General features: G+C 48.0%; 2 protein-coding genes across 3 annotated transcripts in view; one reads left to right on the top strand and one right to left on the bottom strand.

Annotated features, from left to right (window-relative positions):
* Window positions 1-2,777: 2,777 nt before the first annotated feature.
* On the bottom strand, window positions 2,778-5,244 carry LOC140514944 (uncharacterized). Its single transcript, XM_072625465.1, has 2 exons — window positions 5,129-5,244; window positions 2,778-4,790 (listed from the first exon to the last, which is right to left on the bottom strand). The coding sequence occupies exons 1-2, from the start codon at window positions 5,145-5,147 to the stop codon at window positions 3,754-3,756; spliced, it is 1,056 nt and encodes a 351-aa protein (XP_072481566.1). The 5' UTR covers window positions 5,148-5,244; the 3' UTR covers window positions 2,778-3,753.
* NRG1 (neuregulin 1) overlaps window positions 4,478-20,443 on the top strand; it is a 209,538-nt gene continuing 193,572 nt past the window's right edge. For both annotated transcript variants that reach the window (XM_072625463.1, XM_072625462.1), the window contains exon 1: window positions 4,478-5,349. In XM_072625463.1, the coding sequence (XP_072481564.1) occupies window positions 5,265-5,349 (85 nt within the window). In that variant the 5' untranslated portion in view covers window positions 4,478-5,264. The remainder of the gene's footprint in view (window positions 5,350-20,443) is intronic.

The raw sequence follows: 20,443 nt of genomic DNA, 5'->3' as shown, positions 1-20,443 counted from the left end.
CAAAGGAAATGCAGGATATGCAAATTTGGAGTATCCACCCAAATGTTCACTGGAACCATTTGTGCCTGACCTGTGGCAGAGCATTATGAGCTCATAATTGGTCTCATCACACATAGACACACTCTAACGTTACTCTAACATAGTGATGCCATTTTGGTCCTCTGAGAATGAAGGACAACAATCAACCAACCATATCACAGTTCTCTAGAGAGAACTGGACTCACTAGACTTGGAATCTGGGTTCAAGGCCTCGTATGACCATTAATTGCTGACCGTATTAGCTCCTATGAGCTCAGGTATCATCGCTAATGAAAATATGATGTCTAGACCTAAACACATCCCTAGAGTCTCTCCAGTGAGCCAATCTTGCCTCACCAACTGTATTTTAGATGTTTCAAAGTGGATGTTTTGTAGACTTCTTTAACTCATGTCAGAAATGGAACTCATTTTCTTTTCCCTCCAAAGTATTTTATTTCATTGGAGGGCACTCACCCAGGTTCTCCACCTTGGTGTCAATCTTCTCTCATCACTTTCACACCCATGGCCAATCAGCTGCCCATCCTACTCTCACTATATCTCTTCCATCTATCCCCTTATCTCTTTATTCAATGGTCAGAACCAAAGTTTAGGATGTCATCCCCTCACCCAAATGCTTGCAGTAGCCTCCAGATTGGTGGCTAAGTTTCAAGCCTCTCCTCTTCACAATTCAACCTCTACACAGAGTAATTTCTTTAAATCACAAATCTGACTATGTCCCACCCTGACTCAATACCCTCCAGGGCTCCCTACTGCCTTTAGGACTGAGCCCTCTTTTCCTGTCATTTGAAGACTTTAAAACATTGCTCCCTTTTCAGCCTCAATGCTCATTCCTTACTTTCATGCCCTTTGGTCCAGCCAAACTGGCCTTCCTGCTCATCCTCACGTGGCACTCCATTCCCCACCTCATCTCTGTGCCTTTGCATAGCATCTCCCCAGGAGTGGACCCCCTCCTCATCTCTGCCTTTTGGAACCTGGTTTTCTTCAAAGATCAGGTCAAGGCCCTTCTCCCACATAAGACCGTTTCTGTTTCTCCCCAGATGCTGATGTCCCCCCCCCAAAATACTTAACATTTAAAAACACATTTTACGTATTTATTTTGTATGTGCTTAATCAGAGAACATTTTTGTAAGCCCAACCCCTGAAGGTAGGAGTTCTTACATCTTTGTATCCCCAGGACACTTGACTGTCTGGCACCTAGTAGGTGCTTAACACATAAGCGTCGGTTAATTGTCACTTTGGACAAACTCATCAACCTTTCCGTTTTCCCAGAATGGGAATCATAGTTCAATAGACTTTGAAAAGCTTTTGTTTTTAGTAGAGGTCCAGATTTTGATTGTGGTAAGATATTGTTCTGAGTTTTGGTTGGCCAGCTCTCTTCAAAGTTTCTCCTTCATTAGTTAAAGACCTTATTAAATTCTCAGCAAAAAGGACAGCCAAGGATCTCAGCCTTAGAATGACCCTCCAAGGTCACCTAATCTGTCTTAGTCCTGAATGGGAATCTTCCCTACATCTCTGACACATGGCCATCTGACCGTTTCTCGGAAGCCTCCAGTGATGGGGAGCTTGCTACCTTCCACAGCAGCCCTTTCCACTTTGGAGTGTTTAGAAGTTCTTTGGAAGTGTTTGCTTCCTTCAACCAAGCCTAAAGTTGCACCATTGCAATTTCCTTCCATTACTTTCCAAATAAAAGCTATCACATAATTCAGGGAAGTGCCCTCTAACCCAAATGAGTGTTGTTAAGAGTTAATAACCATCTTTGGAAGGCTAAAATAACTCTTTAGTTAATATTCTGGACCTGGAACAAAACCACATATAGTTGAGCACTTAAATAGGAATTGACTTTTTTCATATTATGCTTCTTGGATATGCCTAGATCTTTGCTTTACACAATTCTTGCATATGAATGTGGCAGAAGGCTTCCCCCCACCCAACGTGAAGGGAATTGGACTCTGGATCCCAAAACTTAGTTCTGTAGCCTCAGCCCCGGACAAGGCATCATGGGGCTGGCAGGGGCCCCCTCCCTCTTGCAGGCTGTTTCCTGCTTGCGAAGCAGTGGCCCCTTCTGGGAGAGCTAAAGTATTTCAGCCAACATCCAGGATTTGGTTTAACATTCCCATCTCTGCGGAATATTCAAATACTCACTCTCCAGTCAAATTCATAAAATAGACATTTTCCTTTCTCTGCCTTTGCTGTCTTTATGACCCAGTGAAATTCATATTCAGTGTCTGCTGGAAAGATGTCAGAGGAAATTTGGCTGTCAAAGCTTTTTAATTTAATACTGCCAAATAAAGGCAACACTGCAGAGAAGCTTAACCAGGAGAAACGTACCCACAGGGGCTTTATCTTTATTAAGTATCCAAATTTAACTTTAAAAAACAATTTAATTTTCCAGGATGGGACTAAATTCTGACCTTCACCTTTTTTTCATGTAGCCAGGAGACCCTACAAAATATTTATGATCCTCCCCCCCCCCAAAAAAACCCCCCAATTCACCACGATTGTTCTCTTTGCATGCATAGATGACGATTCAATTAGTGTTGACAGCAGAGGCTAGGAAAGGAGGAACACCTAATTTGTAAAGGAGAGGAAGCCGACCCAAATATGACTTGGTTTGCTTGTATTCTTTAACATGAGTGGATTTTGCTCGCTCTCTACGAGCTGTTCAAGTGTGAACGTGTCAGAAGCCACCCCCTCCCCAAACTCTGTGGGAAATTAGACTCTGGGTAAGGCTTACAAGCTTGTGTTCCTGGATTTTTATTCCGTAACTCTTTCTAGCAATTTCCCATCATTACCGCCCCCTGCCCATATTATCCCACCCCAGACACAGATGCTGTTTATTGGTATGTTTTCTTCCCCAGTCAATTCCGGATTCCAGGGTCGGCTGATCATGGGCTGCCGGATTAGCCAGGCCCTCCTTCTTTGGGCCTTGTTCCTGTATCTCGCCCCCTTCACAGATCATCACAGGTCTCTACCAGGGAAGAGGCAAGGATAAGGAAACTGCTGACTGAGTAGCATTCGGAGTCAGGAGATTCTGGGATCCCAGGTTCTGGGCAGCTCAGAGAGGAGCTGGGAGTAGAGTAGGGGTTCTCAGGGCTGCCTACAGTCCCTCTCCGGCTCACCCACAAAAGACTTGACTTGGAAAGGAGAACTGAGCACCCAAACTACGGGGCAAAGGGTTGACTTTCCTCCGAAGTCTCAGAATCCTTCCCGGTTGGTCCTTCACGCAGACATTCAGGGAACAGACTTTCGACAGGCAGCTGGGGGGCCCAGGGGACAGCTCCCAGCCCAGTCACAGGCTTCCCGCGTTTCCTAGGAATGGCTCTGGTTGGCAGCCCAGCAGGGAACACCGCAGGGTAGGAGCTTTCCTGCTTCGCCCCCTAGTGCGCTAGGAAGCGAGTCGGTTTAGCAAGTGCGCAGGGAGCTGTTCCCGAGCCCCAGCTCCGGGCCGTAGGGGGCTAGGCCGCTCAAAGCTCCGACACCAGAGGTGCTCACCTTTCCCCTGCATTCCCGGGGCCTGGCACTTTCGCTGTGGGCCTCAGGTGAGAAAGGAGGGAGCGAATGTCCGCCCAGGCGGAGCCCAGGACAGGAAGTAAGGGACTTTCCCATTGGGGCTCCAGAAAAATCCCCCTACCTGGTTCTCACCTAGCTCCAGGGTAAGAGTTTACAATGCCCCTCCCCCGGCGTCCCGCAGGAGCTCCCGTAGTCCTACAGGCCTCACAGGGGGGCGCCAGCGGAGCAGCCCCGGGGCCCCAGAGAGGCAGAGACAGAGGGGTACCGAGACGGAGACACACACTTATACACAAACCGCTGCAGAGACCGAGGAAGAGATCTAAGAGACACCGGAATAGGGAAGGCAGGAGTGAGAAGGGACAGGAGACCGCGGGAGAGCCCGAGCCTTGGGGCTCCGGGGGAGCCGCTGGGGTGCCCTTCCACCTTCCGAGCTCCCTGGGGGCGGAGGCGGGGGGCAGTGCCGGGACTTGGTCTCTGCCACCTACTAAGAACAAGTGCCTTCCCCGTTCTGGGCCTCAGTCTCCCCCTCTGTCGAATGAGGGGGATCCTTGGGCTAGGTGGTCTCCAAGGTCCCCAGCAGCTGTAAAGTTTCGGATTACAGCTGCGGCGGCCAATCGCAGCCCCCAGAGCCAGCCTCCCTCCCCGGAGCGCCGCGGGCGCTGTCCGGGGCAGCCGCCTGGAGGGGGCTCCTCCGGACGGCCGGCCCGGCCCCGCCGCTGCCCGCCCTCCTTCCCTCGGGAGCCGGGTCCCGAGCCTCCGGCCGAGAGCACGGAGCCCCGGCGGCTCCCCAGGGCCGGAGAGCCTAGCCCCGCCGCCTCCGCGGCTCCGGGCCAGGACCCGGGGGGTGTGGTGTGGAGGGGGAGGGGCGCGGGAGGGGGAGGGGCAGGGCCGGGGGAAGGGGAGGGGAGGGGAGGGGAGGGGAAGCGCGGCGTGTCGTCCAACCTGCGGGCGAGGAGGTGGGTGGTTGGCGGGGCAATGAAAAGGGCAGGCGAGGAGGTCCCCCCAAACTTTCAGCAACTCCTTCGGTCTCCGCTCTCCGGCGGGCGGCGAAAGCCACAGCAGCTCCGGCAGCGGCAGCTCCGGAGGCTCCGGCTCCCGCAGCTCCAGCCCCGGCTCCGGCTCCCGCGGCTCCGGCTCCCGCAGCTCCAGCCCCGGCTTCGGCTCCCGCGGCTCCCGCGGCTCCAGCAACTCCAGCTCCTCCAGCTCCTCCAGCTCCAGCAGCGCCAACGCAGACCATGGGCCTGGGCAGAGAGTGAGCTGAGCGTCTCGGCTCTGCCTGCCGCCTGCTGGTCCTTCTGCCAGGCCACCCTCCCTGCCTGCCGTCTCCTCCTCCTCCCAGTCGGCGTAGTCCACCTTTCTCCTCGCGAGCTCGGCGTTCAGGGCCGGCGAGTCCGGATTCCGAGCGTGTGCAGGGACGAGCCCGTACACGAAGCCGAGCGCATCGGAGAGGTGTCCAGGTGACCCCCCGCACCCTGCGCCGCCCCGGGCGCTCTGCGAGGCTCGCGGCCTGACTGTCTTCCCCCAAGACCACCCCTCCGAGACCCTCCGAAGCCCCCGGCAGCCCCGGACAGCAGTGCACCTCGGGGCTCGCTGCGCATCCCCGGCGCCAACTTCGTCCAGGACTCCTTCGAAGTTGCGGCGCGCCTGCCGGAAAGAGACAGTCGGCTCCGGCCAGCGCCAGGACAGCCAGGGATCTCCAAGCGGCCGCCGCCGAGATGTCCGAGAAGGACGGCAAGGCCAGGGGCAAAGGCAAGAAGAAGGAACGAGGCTCCGGCCAGAAGACTGTGCCCCCGGAGGGCGGTGAGTGCCGACCCCAGAGACGCCCCTCTCCGCCTCCCTCTTCTCCTCTCCTCCCTTCTCCTCTCCTGTCCTGTCCTGTCTTCGCTTTGCCCCCCTTGGGTCCCACCCTGCCTTTCCCGGAGAGACCGGCCCCAGGTAGGCGAGCCGCAGCGGGCAGGTTGCAGAAGCAGCAGCAGCAGCAGCGCATCCTGAGACCTGGAGCTGTCTCCACCTCCTTCATCCCGCGACCGGGGTGGGCGTGGGGTAGGGGAAAGGTCGAGGGCGGCCCTAGGGGTCCCTGGCCCGAGCTCTCCCTTACCTGGCTGCCCTCCGTCTCCCCAGCCCAAGAGCCGAGCAGTAGGAGCTGGAAAGGACCGACCTCAATCCGAGTCCATTTTCCGGGTTTGGAAACTGAGACCCAGGGAAGGCAAGCAGGTCGTCCGAGCCAAAGGCTTAGTTCGGGCTCGGGCTGCTCTCTTCTGATGCAGCATTTTCTCTTGAGCCATTCCCAGTGGAACCCGAGTCCTGGAAGGGGGCCTCCGGGGATACTGAGGGAATGTGTGGAGCTGGTGAAGCGTATTGGACGGGCTCCGGCTGCCACCTAGTGGAGCCAGCCCAAGAGGAGGCTTGGTACTCATGGAAGGGGGCCCTTCTACCAGCAGGGTGCATGGATGTGTCGGGGATGGAGGAAGGGAGAGGACAACTGTGCCTTGGTGCCGGCGCTGGGGCGCGGAGGGCCTACTGGAGATGCATCGGTTCTCCTAGGTCCATTCGAACCGTCCCGCACTTGGGATCAACAGCCTAGAGTTCCTTTCAAGCCAGCCTAGCAGATCGAATCTCTCGCCCATCAGCTTTCTCAGATAAAGGTTCCCAGATCCCCCAAATGCCGGTTGCGTTTCGTTTCGAAATCATCCGTATGCGCTCCCAAAAGCCCCGCAAGGGAGCAGAATTCCCATGTCCTTCTTGCAGGTGCCCTGCTGCCTCTTTTGATTAGGGCTTCTCCTCCCGCGGGTAGAGTGATGGGAAATGCGAACGCTTGGCCTCGGGGCCTGAGTTTTGCCACTCTTACTATCCCTGTGTAGGCCTTTACTTCCAGAGAGGGTAGGAGCTCTGTGTCAGGCAGCTGCTGTTTAAGAATACATTGTTGGGTGTCCTCCGTAGAACATCGCCAATAAACTTTGAAAGAATGAGTGAATGAAACATATGATTTAAAGAAATCTTTTTGAATGGGTGTTTTTCTCTCTAGGCTGTGGTTGAGTCGTTTCAGTCTTGTCTAACTCTTTGTGACCCCATTTGGGATTTTCTTGAAAAGATACCGGGGTGGCCTGCCATCTCCTCCAGTTTATTTTACAGATAAGCAAACTGAGGCCAACAGGTCCAAATGACAGCATTTCTTAAAGACTTACTGGGGTAGATTCTGAGGGACATGAAGACTTGTTCCTGGCATCCTTCAACCCATTAGAGAACCCACACTATAGGTGGGGAGGCAGAGAGGGCTGGACCTGGGATATCATTAGAATGGGAGGAATTCATGGTTCGGAAACTCCCTCTACCAAGAAAGACTAGCAATTCCTCTGCAACTAGGCTTGGTTGCCTAGGCTCTCTGACATGAAATGACTTGCTTAGGACCACACCACTAGTATCTGTCAGTCTTGAACCCCAGCCTGCCTGACTTCTGGATCAGGTGGACATTGGAAGGGGTGTCATTTTATCCCTTAGTCTCCACTACCTCTCACAGTAAAGTACAATATCATTTGATCTGTGCACCAAATAATAGCTAACCATTTCCACAGCATTTTAAGGTTTGCAAACTGCCTCCCAAAGGTTTTGCAGTTGATCCTGACCATTCCTGTTGGAAGTGGGTGTTTTTATTTGTTTCTATTTTTAGAGATTTGAGAACTGAGACTTTGTGACTTTTTCAGGGTCATACCGTCAGTAATTGTTTGAGGCTTCATTTGAATTTCAGTCCAGAATTCTATCCACTGCGCTCTTGGACTGTTTCTGCACATCAAAGACTTTAAGAGCTTGTTTCTGGTGAGACTGGGAGTGGAGAGAAAACTCTCTGCCCTTCGGGGAGCCTGGAAAGGGTGGGTGGGGCCAGAGTGTAGAGGGCCTTCAAGGCTTTGAAATTTTACTCTGTAGAGAGGCATCTAAAGATTTTGAGAACGGCCAATGATGTCACTGGATCTGTGGGTGCGGGAAATTACTTTGGCACAGGGGCAGGAGGGCTCAATGGGAGGGAGGCAAGAGTGGGGATGATGAGTCCTCTTTGAGTAGTCCAGACAGCTGGTGTTCCACATCATATATGTGGAAAATGATGGCCTTTATTCCATCTCCCATGTTCCCCATAATCATCAGGAGGCAGGACTATTATAAGTTCATGGGAATTAAAGGGGGAAAGGACATTAGAAATCATCTATACAAGTCAAGAAGCATTTATGAACCACCTACTGTGTGCCAGGCACCATGCCAAGTACTGTAGGTACCCCCTTTTATGGAAGAGGAGATTGAGACCCAGAGGAGAATTGTTACTTGTCCAAAATCTTGGTGCTGTATACAAAGAAATGAAATTTGAACCGCAAAGTCAATGCGTCTTACCTCATCACATCACACAGTGCAGGAAGAGGGGTGAACGTGATGTCTTTGTTGGCCGTCTCTATCTTCTCTCCTGGTAATAGGCCCTGGCCTTCCCCTGATTAGGGAGTACGAATAATGTGCTGTGGAGATACCTTGTCTGGGGACAGAACTTGGAGCTCTGTTGGGTAGAGTTGGGTAGAGTGCACAGCTGCCCTTCGGTAAAGTTGGGATGATTCGCATTTTACATATGAGGAAACTGAGGGTCCAGTGAAGTCAAGAAATGTGTCCAGGGTCATACAGTGAGTTAAAAGCAGAGCTGAGTGTCTCACTCAAGTCTGCTACATCCTGGCCTAGGACTCTTTCTCCAATACCCTGGCTCCTAGCAATCTGTCAGTAAACACCTATCACTCCTAAAGGCACAGACATACCCATTGGAACGATGTTCCTGTTCCTTCCAAGTCCTTTCTGGTGGCCATGGCTCGTTTGTTGTCCTCCTATCCCTGAAGTATGAGTATTCCCCAGGCTCCACTCTCTCACTTAGACAGCTTCCCCCCTTCCCCCCTGGTCTGACCCTGGTCTGACACCCTGGTCTCACAGGTTGTTGTAAGGAAGTTACTGAGGAGATGGGAATTCTTTGGACCTCATGTCGCATTTATTCCCATCCACCTTAGCTCTTCTTGCTGCCTTGTAAATGGCTGTGCCTTCAACAGGTGCTTAATAACTAATGAAAGGAGGTTCAATGTGAATGGAGGAAACTGTGGGGCACAGTAGCTTTTGGAGTCAAGAAGGTCTGTCATATAATCTTTATTATTCTGCTTGTTACTCAGGTGATTTGGGGATCAAAGGTTGAAATTTTTACATTTTAGATCATACTCCCTACCCCTTTTTTTAATTCCCTAGTTTTAACGATAAGGCAACTGAGTCCTGGATGGATTAAGTGATTTGCCTGGGGCCCCTAGCTGGTATTTCTGAGGCTGGAGCTGAACCCAAGTCTTTCTAACTCCAGACCTCTACCCACTCGACTATGATGAACAAAGATGTTAATCTCTGAATCTGTTGCTTCATCTATTAGATCTGGGGAGTCTCTGAGAACCCCTCTATGATCCTGCAATACTTCGAATATTTGCCCACCTCTTATGGCTGAATTACTGATGTAACTGGATCCCTAAACACCATAGCACGTGCCTTACAACAGTCCCAGAAACTGAACCATCAGAAAGATATCCAGGCAGCTACTGCCCTTCTGTGTGACTGTGCTACTTTACAATTGCCAGGAGAGTAAAGATGAGCCCCATTGTGCACTGGGTCAGATATAGGTACAGCCGGCCATACACACATCTGTCGAAAAGAGGGAAGTCTCCATTGGACCTATGTGTTGGCTAAGGGAGCCATTGGTGACTAATTCTTAAGACTGATGCATTTCTGTAGCAGCCCCTAAACCCTGGCTGGTCTGCAGAGATGTTTGGGAACATCTCTCCTCAGGGTTCCAATCGACCCCAAGGCCAAGTCTCACCCACATAAGTAACCTGGGTATGCATTCTTCTGCATGTACCCAGGGCTCTGTAATGCCCTGGGCTTCCTGGATGCTGGGACCCTCTTCACATGTCCTGAGCTCTTGTGTCATTTGGGCAGCTCCAGTTCTACTCTATTAGTGAGAGGGTCTACTCTACCCCCCAACCCCCAGGCTACAGAGCAAGGATGAAATCTCCCTTAGAGACACAATTCCTATGATCCTTGGATGTTTGGTTGCTGTGGTTTCCCCTCAGCAATATTTGCTTGGCTTTGTAAACAGCTTAAACTGGGTTAACTTTATCAAGCCTAACTCTAAAACAATTGTGTTCACATTTGCCTGTAACCTGTCCAAACATTTGTAAGTACAAGGGGTGGAAAAATGAGAAACGTAGGCTTCCAAGTGGGTAGAAACTGACAGCATGCTCTCCCCATGACATCACTCCTTAGGGTAAATAGCCAGAACCAGGCATTATGGGACAGACAAAGCAGAACAGCATGACAGAGATGAGGGGGAAGATGTATTGGTCAAGGTGGGGGCACCCTGCTTCACTCTAAACACAAAAATCTCCGTCCCCTTTGTTTCCCTCTCTGCTTAGTAAAGAAAAAGAAATAAGAGCTCACTATAATGGCCTTATTGATAGAATACAGAATGAACCATTTTGCAGAGGAAAATGCCAGGAAGTCTGTGAGAGTAAGAACATATCATATAGTTTTAAAGTTTACAGAACACTTTCAAAAACATGGTAACATAGGTCATCCAAATATAGTTCATTACATATTACAGATATTACATGTTACAGATGAGAAAACTGAGACCCTGAGGTTTCAAGTGACTCCTCTAAGTGCCCTTGCCCAGAAGCAAGGCTTGGAGTGGGGGCGTCAGATTGATATCTCAGTGCTCTCACTTAGTTCCAGTGGGGTCCTGGGTAAGTCACTTTCCCTTTCAGGGCCTCAGTTTCCTTATCTGTAAAATGAGTGGGTCCGAATAGATGACTTTCAACTAGAGATGATTTCCAACTCTTAAGTGTGCTAAGTTTAAAATGAAAAGTATTATTATTGCACCAAACTGTAGGAATTCTGTTATCTATTGTTTCCAAGGCAAAACTGAATCAGTATTTCAGAGCCAGAAGGGGCTTTCAGGATTTTGTCATCTCAACTTACAAATGGGGAAAATGAGGATGGGGGGACAGAGTTTTTCTAAATGGGCCATTCAGTTATATACAGTGGGTTAACAACAGAGCGTAGGCCAGAATTCGGACAGAATGGAGTAGTAGGTATAGAGCTGTATGCAGAATTAGGAAGACCTGCGTTCAAATTCTATCTCATACTTTTATTAGCTTGTAACCCTTTTCTTACCAAGTTTTTTAATCTCACTGGGCCTCGGTTCTCTCAGAGGGTCCTTTCCAGTTTTCAGTCTATGATCCCAAAAGAGCAACTCTTAATCCAGGATTGTTCCTGGGTCATATTGAGCGTTAATGGCCAGGAACCAGGCATAATGCTTTCCAGCATAAAACTGGCTAAGAAAACATGATAGGAAATTTGTTTGATTGTTGTGTGCATGCAAAAAATGATTTGACACAATTTTGAAATATTCCACTTTTGAAATACCAAATTTATTACCCATAGAAATACACTGAATAAGCATATCTACCCATGACTATAAATATCAGTTGTATATGGGCTCAATATTGTAAGCTAGGAAATGAAAGCTGGTCACATGGCAAGAACACAGACTGATAGGTGGACAGCCAGATATGCCAGCGGTAGGTACCATGGCAATGTCTGGAGATGGTGAAGAAGGTCTCCAGCCTGTGGATTCCATGTGATATACTATGAAACATCTCCACTGGTTATGAATACCTAGATGGATGACTTGTGATTGGAGGGTCCTCCCAAACTGGTGAGAGCTGAGATTCATTGAAATATGTAGAATAGCGGTATGGCCAACCACATCTTCCAATCAGAATCTTCCCCTTGAGACCAAATGACTCTCTGTGCTCCAGCATCATGGAAATTGCAGTCAGACTTTCCCATATTAACAATTCTCTGTCTGCTTCCACAGTGACAGTCAGAAACATACTTAGGAAAATCTGCGTTGAACTTTGTGCAAATAACGAAAGTCAAGCAACGCTCGGCACGACTTTATCTTTGACAGAAACCTCTTGAGGTTTATAAATTATGAGAAGGTTTTGAAACCCGAGCTCCTAGTAACACTTGAGTTGATGCTTAGACTGAGTTTTATCACATGGACTTCATTGTACTCCTTGAGGGATGACTCGAGATGTATGTTAGAAAAAGTGGGTATTAGTGAGATTTCCAAAGGGGAGGATAGCTGCTATCCTCTCGTCTGATGTAATGGGATAGTCTTCTGCCTTCTTGGCTTTGTGGAATAAGGTGCAGGTGCAGGAATGTAAATTATCCTTCTCTCCCTTTCCCCCTCATCTCTTTGCATCTCCCATGGGATCTAAACCAGGATGGGGAGGGGCTGGAATTCTGGAAGGGAGATCAGTGTTTTATTAACATCAGAGCTAGAAGTGAGGGGAAAGGTTTAAAGAAGGGGAGTATGAGAGCTCTGCTGGGATGTGACTATCAAGGGAGAATGCTTGAGAAGCCATGAGGTGCTGCCATGCTAAAGAACTGAATATCTGGGCAGATTTGGGGGTGGAGGTGGGCCAGGGACCATGGACTATGGGAGAAAGAAGTACATCCCCTGTGTTTTATCACTTAGGAACAAACAAAGCCCACCCACTCTAGTTACAGCTCTGCCTGGCATTCCAAATGGAGCCAGCCTGGATGTGGTTTTAACCACAGGGCAAGTTGATCATGTTCTGTTGTGACAGAAGAAAACGAACTCAGGACCAGTATTTGGTAAGAGTCACTTGGGTCGCTCAGAAGGGACAGACTTACACCTTCTTTATGCTCTCCTAAACCTTAGAACATGTTTCTCTTTGCCACGTGGGAAAAGGATGATGGGCACTGATGTTGGCTGGAGAGAAGTGCATTGGGAATGAGGCCCTGGCTGGCTGGCTGGGGAAGCCAGGGTGTGGTAGGAGGCAGCCTCACAGGTGCTGTGCTGGAATGGAAACTAAATGGATGCCCAGAGCCATGCTCAGCAGAGTTTAATGAAGTTTAAAGAGTCTAACCAGATGGGAATAATGATAGAAATCGTAATCATTAATGATAATGATGAGCATTTACAAGGCGATTTAACATTTGCAAAGTATTATATAGAATGCGATTACATATATGTGTGTACACATGATACAGTTCTATATAGAATGCGATTACATATATGTGTATGTATGTATACACATATACATATATCTGCAGTAATACATATGTACAAATATGTGTGTGTATGCAATGTGTGTGTGTGTATATATACGTGCATAATATAAATGAATATCTATTCCAACAATTTTGTAAGGCAAGTGTTATAACTATCCCCATTTCTGAGAGAGGTGAAGTGACTCGCCCAAGGTATCCCAGCTGGGCAGAGACTTAGGCAAGATTTGAACTTCTTCCTCCCTGATTCCAAGCCCAGCTCCATCCACAATGCTGCCTAAGAACCTGGGAGCATTTTAAAACAAAGCAAAATCTAGCTCCTCAGGGATTAATTTTGGAAGCTTGAAACCTGTGCCAGATACATACTCTCTTTCCTCCTTCTCCACCAGAATATGTACTCAGAGTACAGGTAGGGAAAAGTTTGTAGATTGTATGCACATACATGTATATAAATGTTTACCATTATCTATAATTTATATGCATACATATACACACACATACATACACATGTTTATCATACATAGTTCCATGTTATGGGGACAAAACCAAAAATCATTGTGAACTCTAAGGTCCCTTGCCACTGTAATTCCACGATGCAGCTAGATAATGCAGTGGATAGTGTACTGGTCTTGGAGTTAGGAAGACCTGAGTTCCAAGCAAGCCTCACAGATTTACTAGCTCTGTGACCCTGGCCAAGTCACCTAATGGCTATCTGCCTCACTTTCTTCACCAGCAAAGCAGGGATAGTAAAAGCACCTGACTCACAGGGTTGTTGTGAGAATCAAATGAGATAATGGTTGTAAAGTGCTTGGCATACAGAAGGAGCTTAATAATTGCTTGTTTTCACGCTTTCTTCCCGTTAGATTGTGAGATTCTTGAGAGCAGGGACTGCTTTTGCCTTCCTTTGTGTCTTCAGAGCTCAGCATAGCTCCTGCCTGATTGGGCTGACCCTTGGCAATCCTGTGATTTGTAGGTGACCCAGTCCATTTCTTTCTGAACAAAATGGCTAGAGGAGGAAAGCCTTTGTTTCTGGTTTCTTCTTTAATCCAGATTACTATTAGCTAGGTCTGGGTTTCTGTGCTTCATTGATCTGTCCTGGAAAAGAGATATGGATCAAGAGATCCTTGGCTCATGTAGTGACTGTTGGATGAACTTGGGCAGACCCCTTCCCCCCATACCTGCCCTCTCTCATGCCCACCCTCCCTCATGCCCACCCTCCCTCATCCCCACCCTCCCCCCATGCCCACTATCCCCTATGCCCATCCTCCCGTGCTTTCTCACTTTTCTCTGAAAATTCCAGGCTTGACAATGGTCTAAGGCTCCTACCAGACCAACTCTCTGAGTCTCCATGTGTTTTGTTTCTTTCCTTAGCTGACTCTTGCCTCTGTCACCTTCCACTGTCCTGCAGAGGGTGCTCAAGGAGCACCTGGCTTCCTCCAGGCTGAATGTTCATTGATGTTGAAAGACCTGCCAGGGCGCTCATTTTGCACTGAGAAAACTGAGACCCTGGGAGGGGACCTGATGTGGGCAAAGTCACACAGAGCCCTGCATCTGAGGACCTCATGGAGCTCACCTAGAGATGGGAGACTAGAGGATCACAGGGCTAAAAGTCAATAGGAATTTCAAAACAAGATATTCTAATATTTCGTTATCCTCCATATTGAAAATGGACACAAACCTATCCAGCCTCCAAACTTCCCAATGTTTGTGGAGGGTCTCAGAATACTCCCAGTCCTGAGTCAGTCACTCCAAGATGCTTGGCTCCCTCACATCAAGTGCCCATTGGGTTACCAAATAGTGAAACCGTGGTCATAGTAGGCATTTAACAGTATTTACTCAGGTAAGGTTTCTCAAGTCCTTTGGCTGACTTCTGTCCACTGCATTTTGGCTGCGTCACTTTACTGGGACTCTCCAATGACTATCCCCATCATTATCACTCTCATGAGGTTGTTTCTATTGGTTTGAGGATTGCAAAGCACTTTTCTTGCAAATAGTCCTAAGGTGGTCCTCCCTGTTTAACAGATGAGGAAACTGAGGCACAGAGCAATTAAGTGAGTTGACTCAGGGTCACATAACTTTTTAAGTGTCAGCAACAGAAGCCACAGCCAGGTCTCTTTCCACCCTCCTAGGCTGTTTTCTCTTAAGGTAAGTAGCAACAGCGCCATCTTGGGCATCCTATGCAAACTCAGGCAGAGATGACAGACAGGGAAATCTCTTTTGACTGAAACCAGTGACAGGTCCAAAAATAGAAGAAAAAAATAGATTGCTGCTTATTTATGACTGTGATTTCCACTGGGTACTCTGCCTTCTCCATCCTCTGGAGAATGGAATAAAGGGGGCATTCTGGAAGCTGGGCTGGCCCCCTTGGGGTCACATTCTACCAGACTGCTCTAATACAGTGACAGGCAGCACCATCTGCTTAGGTTTTCCTGAATGTCCTTTGATCCCCTCCAGGCTTTGTCACCACCATTGAGAGTAAAACTCACTAGCTGTTCTCCTTGGCATTTTAAAGTGCCATTGTGAGCTGTGGGGAACTGTGACCCGGCCCTTCTGACAGCTGCTTTCAGAACAGGAAAGTCTCTGCATGGGTCTGATAAAAGTGAATCCTAGGGGCTTTGCCAGCCTCTTTCCACCCTTTAGTTCCACAGTCCCAGCAGGCTGGGAACTCCCTCCCAAAGACCTTCAGTGATCAGGGATGGAAAGTCAGACTAGGTTGGATCTGGCTTTTTTAGACTCAACATTCTTGGTGCTGGATGAAAGATTTTTACAAAATGTATCTGAGAGCTTTGTAAAGTCAGGATCACAGAATGAATAGAGGGCTGGGCTTTGAGTCAGGAAAGTGGAGCTTCAGAGCCTGGTTGGGCATTACACAGCTGAGGATGGGATAGGGCTTAACTCCTTTGCCTGCTACTACCTGCCGGTGTGGCCCTGGGCTAGGCCACTTCTCCCTGGGCCTCAGTTTCCTGATTTGTAAAATAGAGAAGTTAGACTAGATGTCCTTAAAGATCCCCTCCAGACTCTGATCCTTGAGTTGGCCTCTTTAAGACTCTGTTTCCTCATCTCTGAGGCCTGATGTGAACTCAAGAAAATGCGCCTTCTTGACTCCAGGCCCAGCACTCTATCCATTTGCACCACCTAGATGCCCAGTAATCAATATAATAGGTGTTGTTAAACAGTGGAGGTCACCAGCAAAGTTATACGGGATCTGGGGAAGGGATGTATCCCCCTTGAGAAGGTCTGCCTGAGGGGAGCAGGAAGATAAATGGACAGGCAGAGGATGAAAGATGCTCCCTGATGGCTTTGTCCTTGCAAAGGCAGTAAGTTCTGAGAATGGCAATCCTGCAACTTGGGAGGGATTCACTGTACATATCAGAAAGATCCACAGAAGTGGCTCAAGAGCCAGGGGGGGTCTGATTTGGGCCACGGGCATTAGAACTACAACAGAAATGACAATCCTAATAGAAAGAAGATGAAACTGTTTGGAAATAGAAGGGGATGCTGGCTATCCCCATCATCCTGTCTGCTCCTGAAATTGTCCCGACAGTGCCTTCAGAGAGTCGATAGAAGATGGGTTTACATCGCAGTGTACCAAGCTGCAGAAGGCAGTCACTTGGTCCAGCTTGGCAGAAGTCCTCAGAACATTAAACATCAGGTAATAATGACAGGATGAGGACTTGTCTTGCTGATCATTTTTGATCTGAACCCCATCCAAAAAGAGATTGAGAGAGAGAGAGAGAGAGAGAGAGAGAGAGAGAGAGAGATGCACAGAGAGACACACAGAGAGACAAAGAGAGGGAGATGAGACAGAAAGAGAGAGAGAGGTAACAGAAAGTAATAATTATAACTGATAGGCTTATAATGATACTCAAAAAGATTACAAGTGTAATTGACATAACATCCTAATGACTCAAATGCATAATGTTTCAGGGCTTACAAATGACTTGTCTAATTCACTTGCTAATAACTCGACGTTAAGGAATAGTCACAGCCCTCAGGGGAGGATCATGGCCCAGCTCAGTCACAGTAGGGGCCAGATTCTGCAGGACCCCCTTGTACACAGCTTGAAGGGTTACAGGCCACTCTATAGTGTCTCGGTTGCTCCTCACAACTACCTGTGAGGTAAAGGCTAGTATTAATCCCATTGTACAGACAAGGAAACTGAGACCCAGAAAGGGTAAATGATCCATAGGCACAGAGCTAGCCATTGACCTAAGGTAGGATTTGGACTCAGGCCTTCTTTGTTGGAGTTTCAGCACTCTCTTCATCACCACCATGAACATGCTATGAATCCTGCCACCAGGTGGTACTCCGGTAGTGTGTTGACACATTTCCTACAGTCAGGAAGACCTGAGTTCAAGTCCAGGCTTTCAAGACTTGCTGACTGTGTGACCCTGGGTAAGTCCCTTAACAAGTCAGCTTCAATTTCCTCCATTATAAAGCATCTGCTTTACAGGACTGTTGTGAAGTAAAATGAGATGATAATGGTAAAGTGCCTGGCACACAGTAGGTACTTAATAAGTGAGGGTTCTCTGACCACAGTGACCTTGGGTGAGTGCTCTCTCTGCCTAGGCCTCAGTTTTCTCATCAGAGATGGGTGGCTTGGAGATGATTCTCTTTGGGGCTCCCTGTATCTTGACCTCTCTGCCTTGTGCCCTCTGTGGAATCTCAAACTTCTTCATCTATACAAGGATGATGATGATGCTTTCCTGCTGACTTAGCTTGGGTGTTGGGATGATGGAACACAGTCAGCCCAAAGGGGCCTGATATAAGCTGTTGCCTTGATTAACCTGTTGCAGAGGGAGGGCGATCCTTCTCCACTGTTTGCACAGCAGAAATAGGAGGCTCATAAAGGTGAAATGACCTGCCCAAGGTCACACAGCTATGTGGCCCAATATGACCCTTGAAATGCTTTGGTTTGTGGCCTAGCAATAGCACTGAAGAAAACCTGCAGATTCCTCCCCTTTCCCCCCACATGGTTAGTTCAGCTAAAAGGAGGGGAAAAGTCTTGGTCTTTCTTCTGTGGCAATCTCCATGCTAGGTGTTAGGGCTGCAGAGACGAACATCAGCCAATCAAACATTTGTAAAGTATCTACTATGTGCCCACGCTGCATGTAAGGTGTTAGTCCCTCAAAGAGACAGCATGTATATGTAGGAGAACAGACAAGTGTAGACATGCGACTATGGGCCAGGGAATTGTGTCTTGGGGAGAGGCTGTTCTGAGCTTCGGCTTTGGCCCCTAAAGTCTCTTGACAAGTCCAGCAAACACTGGCCCTCTTCTGGACTGCTACGTTCATGGCCCATTGGCATCCCGAAGCTTCTAGTCCAAGCGCTGACCAATGGTTTCAGAGAAGAAGTCTTTCGTTTCTGGCCAATTCCATGAACAAGACATCTAGTTCAACCCCCTTCATTCTATAGATTAGGAAACGAAGGCACAGAGAGGTGAGGGACTTCTTATCTCAACAGAAAGTAGCAACCTTCAATAAATGCTTATCGTCAGTAAACAGAGTATGTTTGGTTTAGGATTTTCATAAATTTTATAATCAGCCCTGGGAAAATAATGGAACTGAGAGATTCCCCTGATTTTCAGAGTTCTGTTTGTACTTTCTTTCTGGGGATGAGGACAGTGAGGGGAAGAGGCTTGCCAAGGTCAGGGCTGGTTTGGGGCAAGACTCGGCCTCCATTCAAGGCTCCTGTTCCAGGACAAGTTTTTGCTTTTGGTTTTATTCTGGTTAAATTTTCTGTCCTAAAGTTGGGTCAGTTCTATTCTCCTTCACCCCTCAATGCTTTGGCTGGTGACTTATAGAAGTGACTTAGAGATCTTTCTCAGTGGTCCCAGCAAGCCCCTCAGAAGGAAAGACAGCAGCCATATGATGTTTGAAGGCAAACCAGCTACCACATTGTCCTCTGATGCATTGGCACTTAGTTCTCTGGCTCCAGTTTCTTCATCTGTAAAATAGGGCTCATAGTGACATCTATCTGCCAGGGTGGTCACAAGGCTCCAGTGAGAGAATGTGCATGAGGTGTTTGATTGGCCTTCCAATGTGCTTCTTATTCCATCCATGGCCCTCAGTCTTAGTTTTGCTATTCATCTATCCATAGTCTTAGCAGCACTGATACATGATGTCTTAAGGGATTAGGACCCCATGAATCTGCTTTCCAAATTCAGCAGTTCTACCCTTCCCAATTCTTAGGAAGATGGATGAGCACTCAGTCTTTTCTGAGTGCTAAGTCTAGGTGTGATGGAGTGGGGATATATCTAATGGAGAGGTAAAGATGCCTTGACCTCTACAGAGGGTCTGAGACCACCAAGTCACCATCACACTGGGTCCCTGAGCAGCCTTCTGCTGCACTGCCATTCTGCCAGGGATCATCCAACTGATGTGTAAGGTGCCCAGAAGAGAAAGGTCTTTTAATCCCTGGGTTTGGATTTGAGACTGGAGGGGAGGGTATTTTGGTTTGTTTCACTACCCACAGAATGGTAGTCTGGTCCAGGCTGTGTTGGCTTAAATGCCTACAGAAGGGACACACACTCATAAACTGCCACATACCCAGTAAATTGTAGACTTAAGTTAGTGATGATCTACTTCCTCTAGCAAATGGTAAATAGGTCTTTGCAGAATGATCAGGTGTCGTTCAGTTCTTTCAGCTGTGATCCCATTTGGGATACTGAAGTGGTTATTTCCTTCTTGAGTTCATTTTTACAGAGGAGAAATGGAGGCAAACAATGCTAAGTGACTTGCACAAGGTCACACAGGTAGTAGGCATCTGAGGCCAGGTGTGAATTCATGATTAGTCTTCCTGACTCCAGGACTGGAACACTAACCATTGTAGTACAACAACAACTGCTGCTACTACTGCTACTACTACTACTATTACTACTACTACTACTATTACTACTACTGCTACTACTGCTACTACTACTATTTCTTCTTCTACTACTAATACTACACATTTAAATAGTGCTTTCAGATGTGCAAAGTGCTGTACAAACATTTCATTTTATTCTTGCACCAACCATGGGAACCAGGTGCTTATGATTATCCACATTTTTGTAGTTGAGGAAATGAGGCAAGCAGAGCTTAGGCGAGGTGGTCACATTCACCCAGATGACAGCAAGAACCTTGCATCTAGGCTTGGGGACCTTGGATAGGAACCCCAGCTCTGCCACTCACTGCATCTGTGACCTGGGACAAGGCCCTTCTCTGTGTGAATTCTCCTTTCTCTTCCTTTCCTTCAAAGGGGCTGATATGGGTAGTGAGGTCCAGTTGTGAGCTCTGCTCCCTTGGTATTGGCACAAATGCTGGGAGTGTGGATTTCTGACCTATTTTGCTTCCTTTCATCCTCTCACCCCTAGAATACATTGAAGTTCCTCCCCTTCATCCTCCTTGTGCCTCTAACCTGGCTCATTTTTCTAGTTGCTTTTTTCAGGAGAAAAATGAACAAACATATAAAACTATTCATTAACTCCCAACTTTTTTCAAACTTTTCAAAAAAAAAATCCACTGTAACTAAGTCAGGGAAAATCATTTCATTTTTCATAAGCCTCAGTTTACTCATTTGTAAAATGGAGATAATAAATACTCACACCTAAACTATGGGGTCATTGTGAGGATCAAACAGAGTAGTGTCTGGAAGGTTCTCCTCCTCCTCCTCTTATTGATGCTGCTTGGAGTTCCTACATTTTCTGAAGAGACTGTCAGTTGCTCTCAGATGACCCCTAATATTTCTCATTCTCGAGCAT

Source organism: Notamacropus eugenii, chromosome 7 (assembly GCF_028372415.1).
Source record: "Notamacropus eugenii isolate mMacEug1 chromosome 7, mMacEug1.pri_v2, whole genome shotgun sequence".
NCBI classification, from domain to species: domain Eukaryota; kingdom Metazoa; phylum Chordata; class Mammalia; order Diprotodontia; family Macropodidae; genus Notamacropus; species Notamacropus eugenii.
This window is presented reverse-complemented; position numbering and strand designations above follow the sequence as displayed.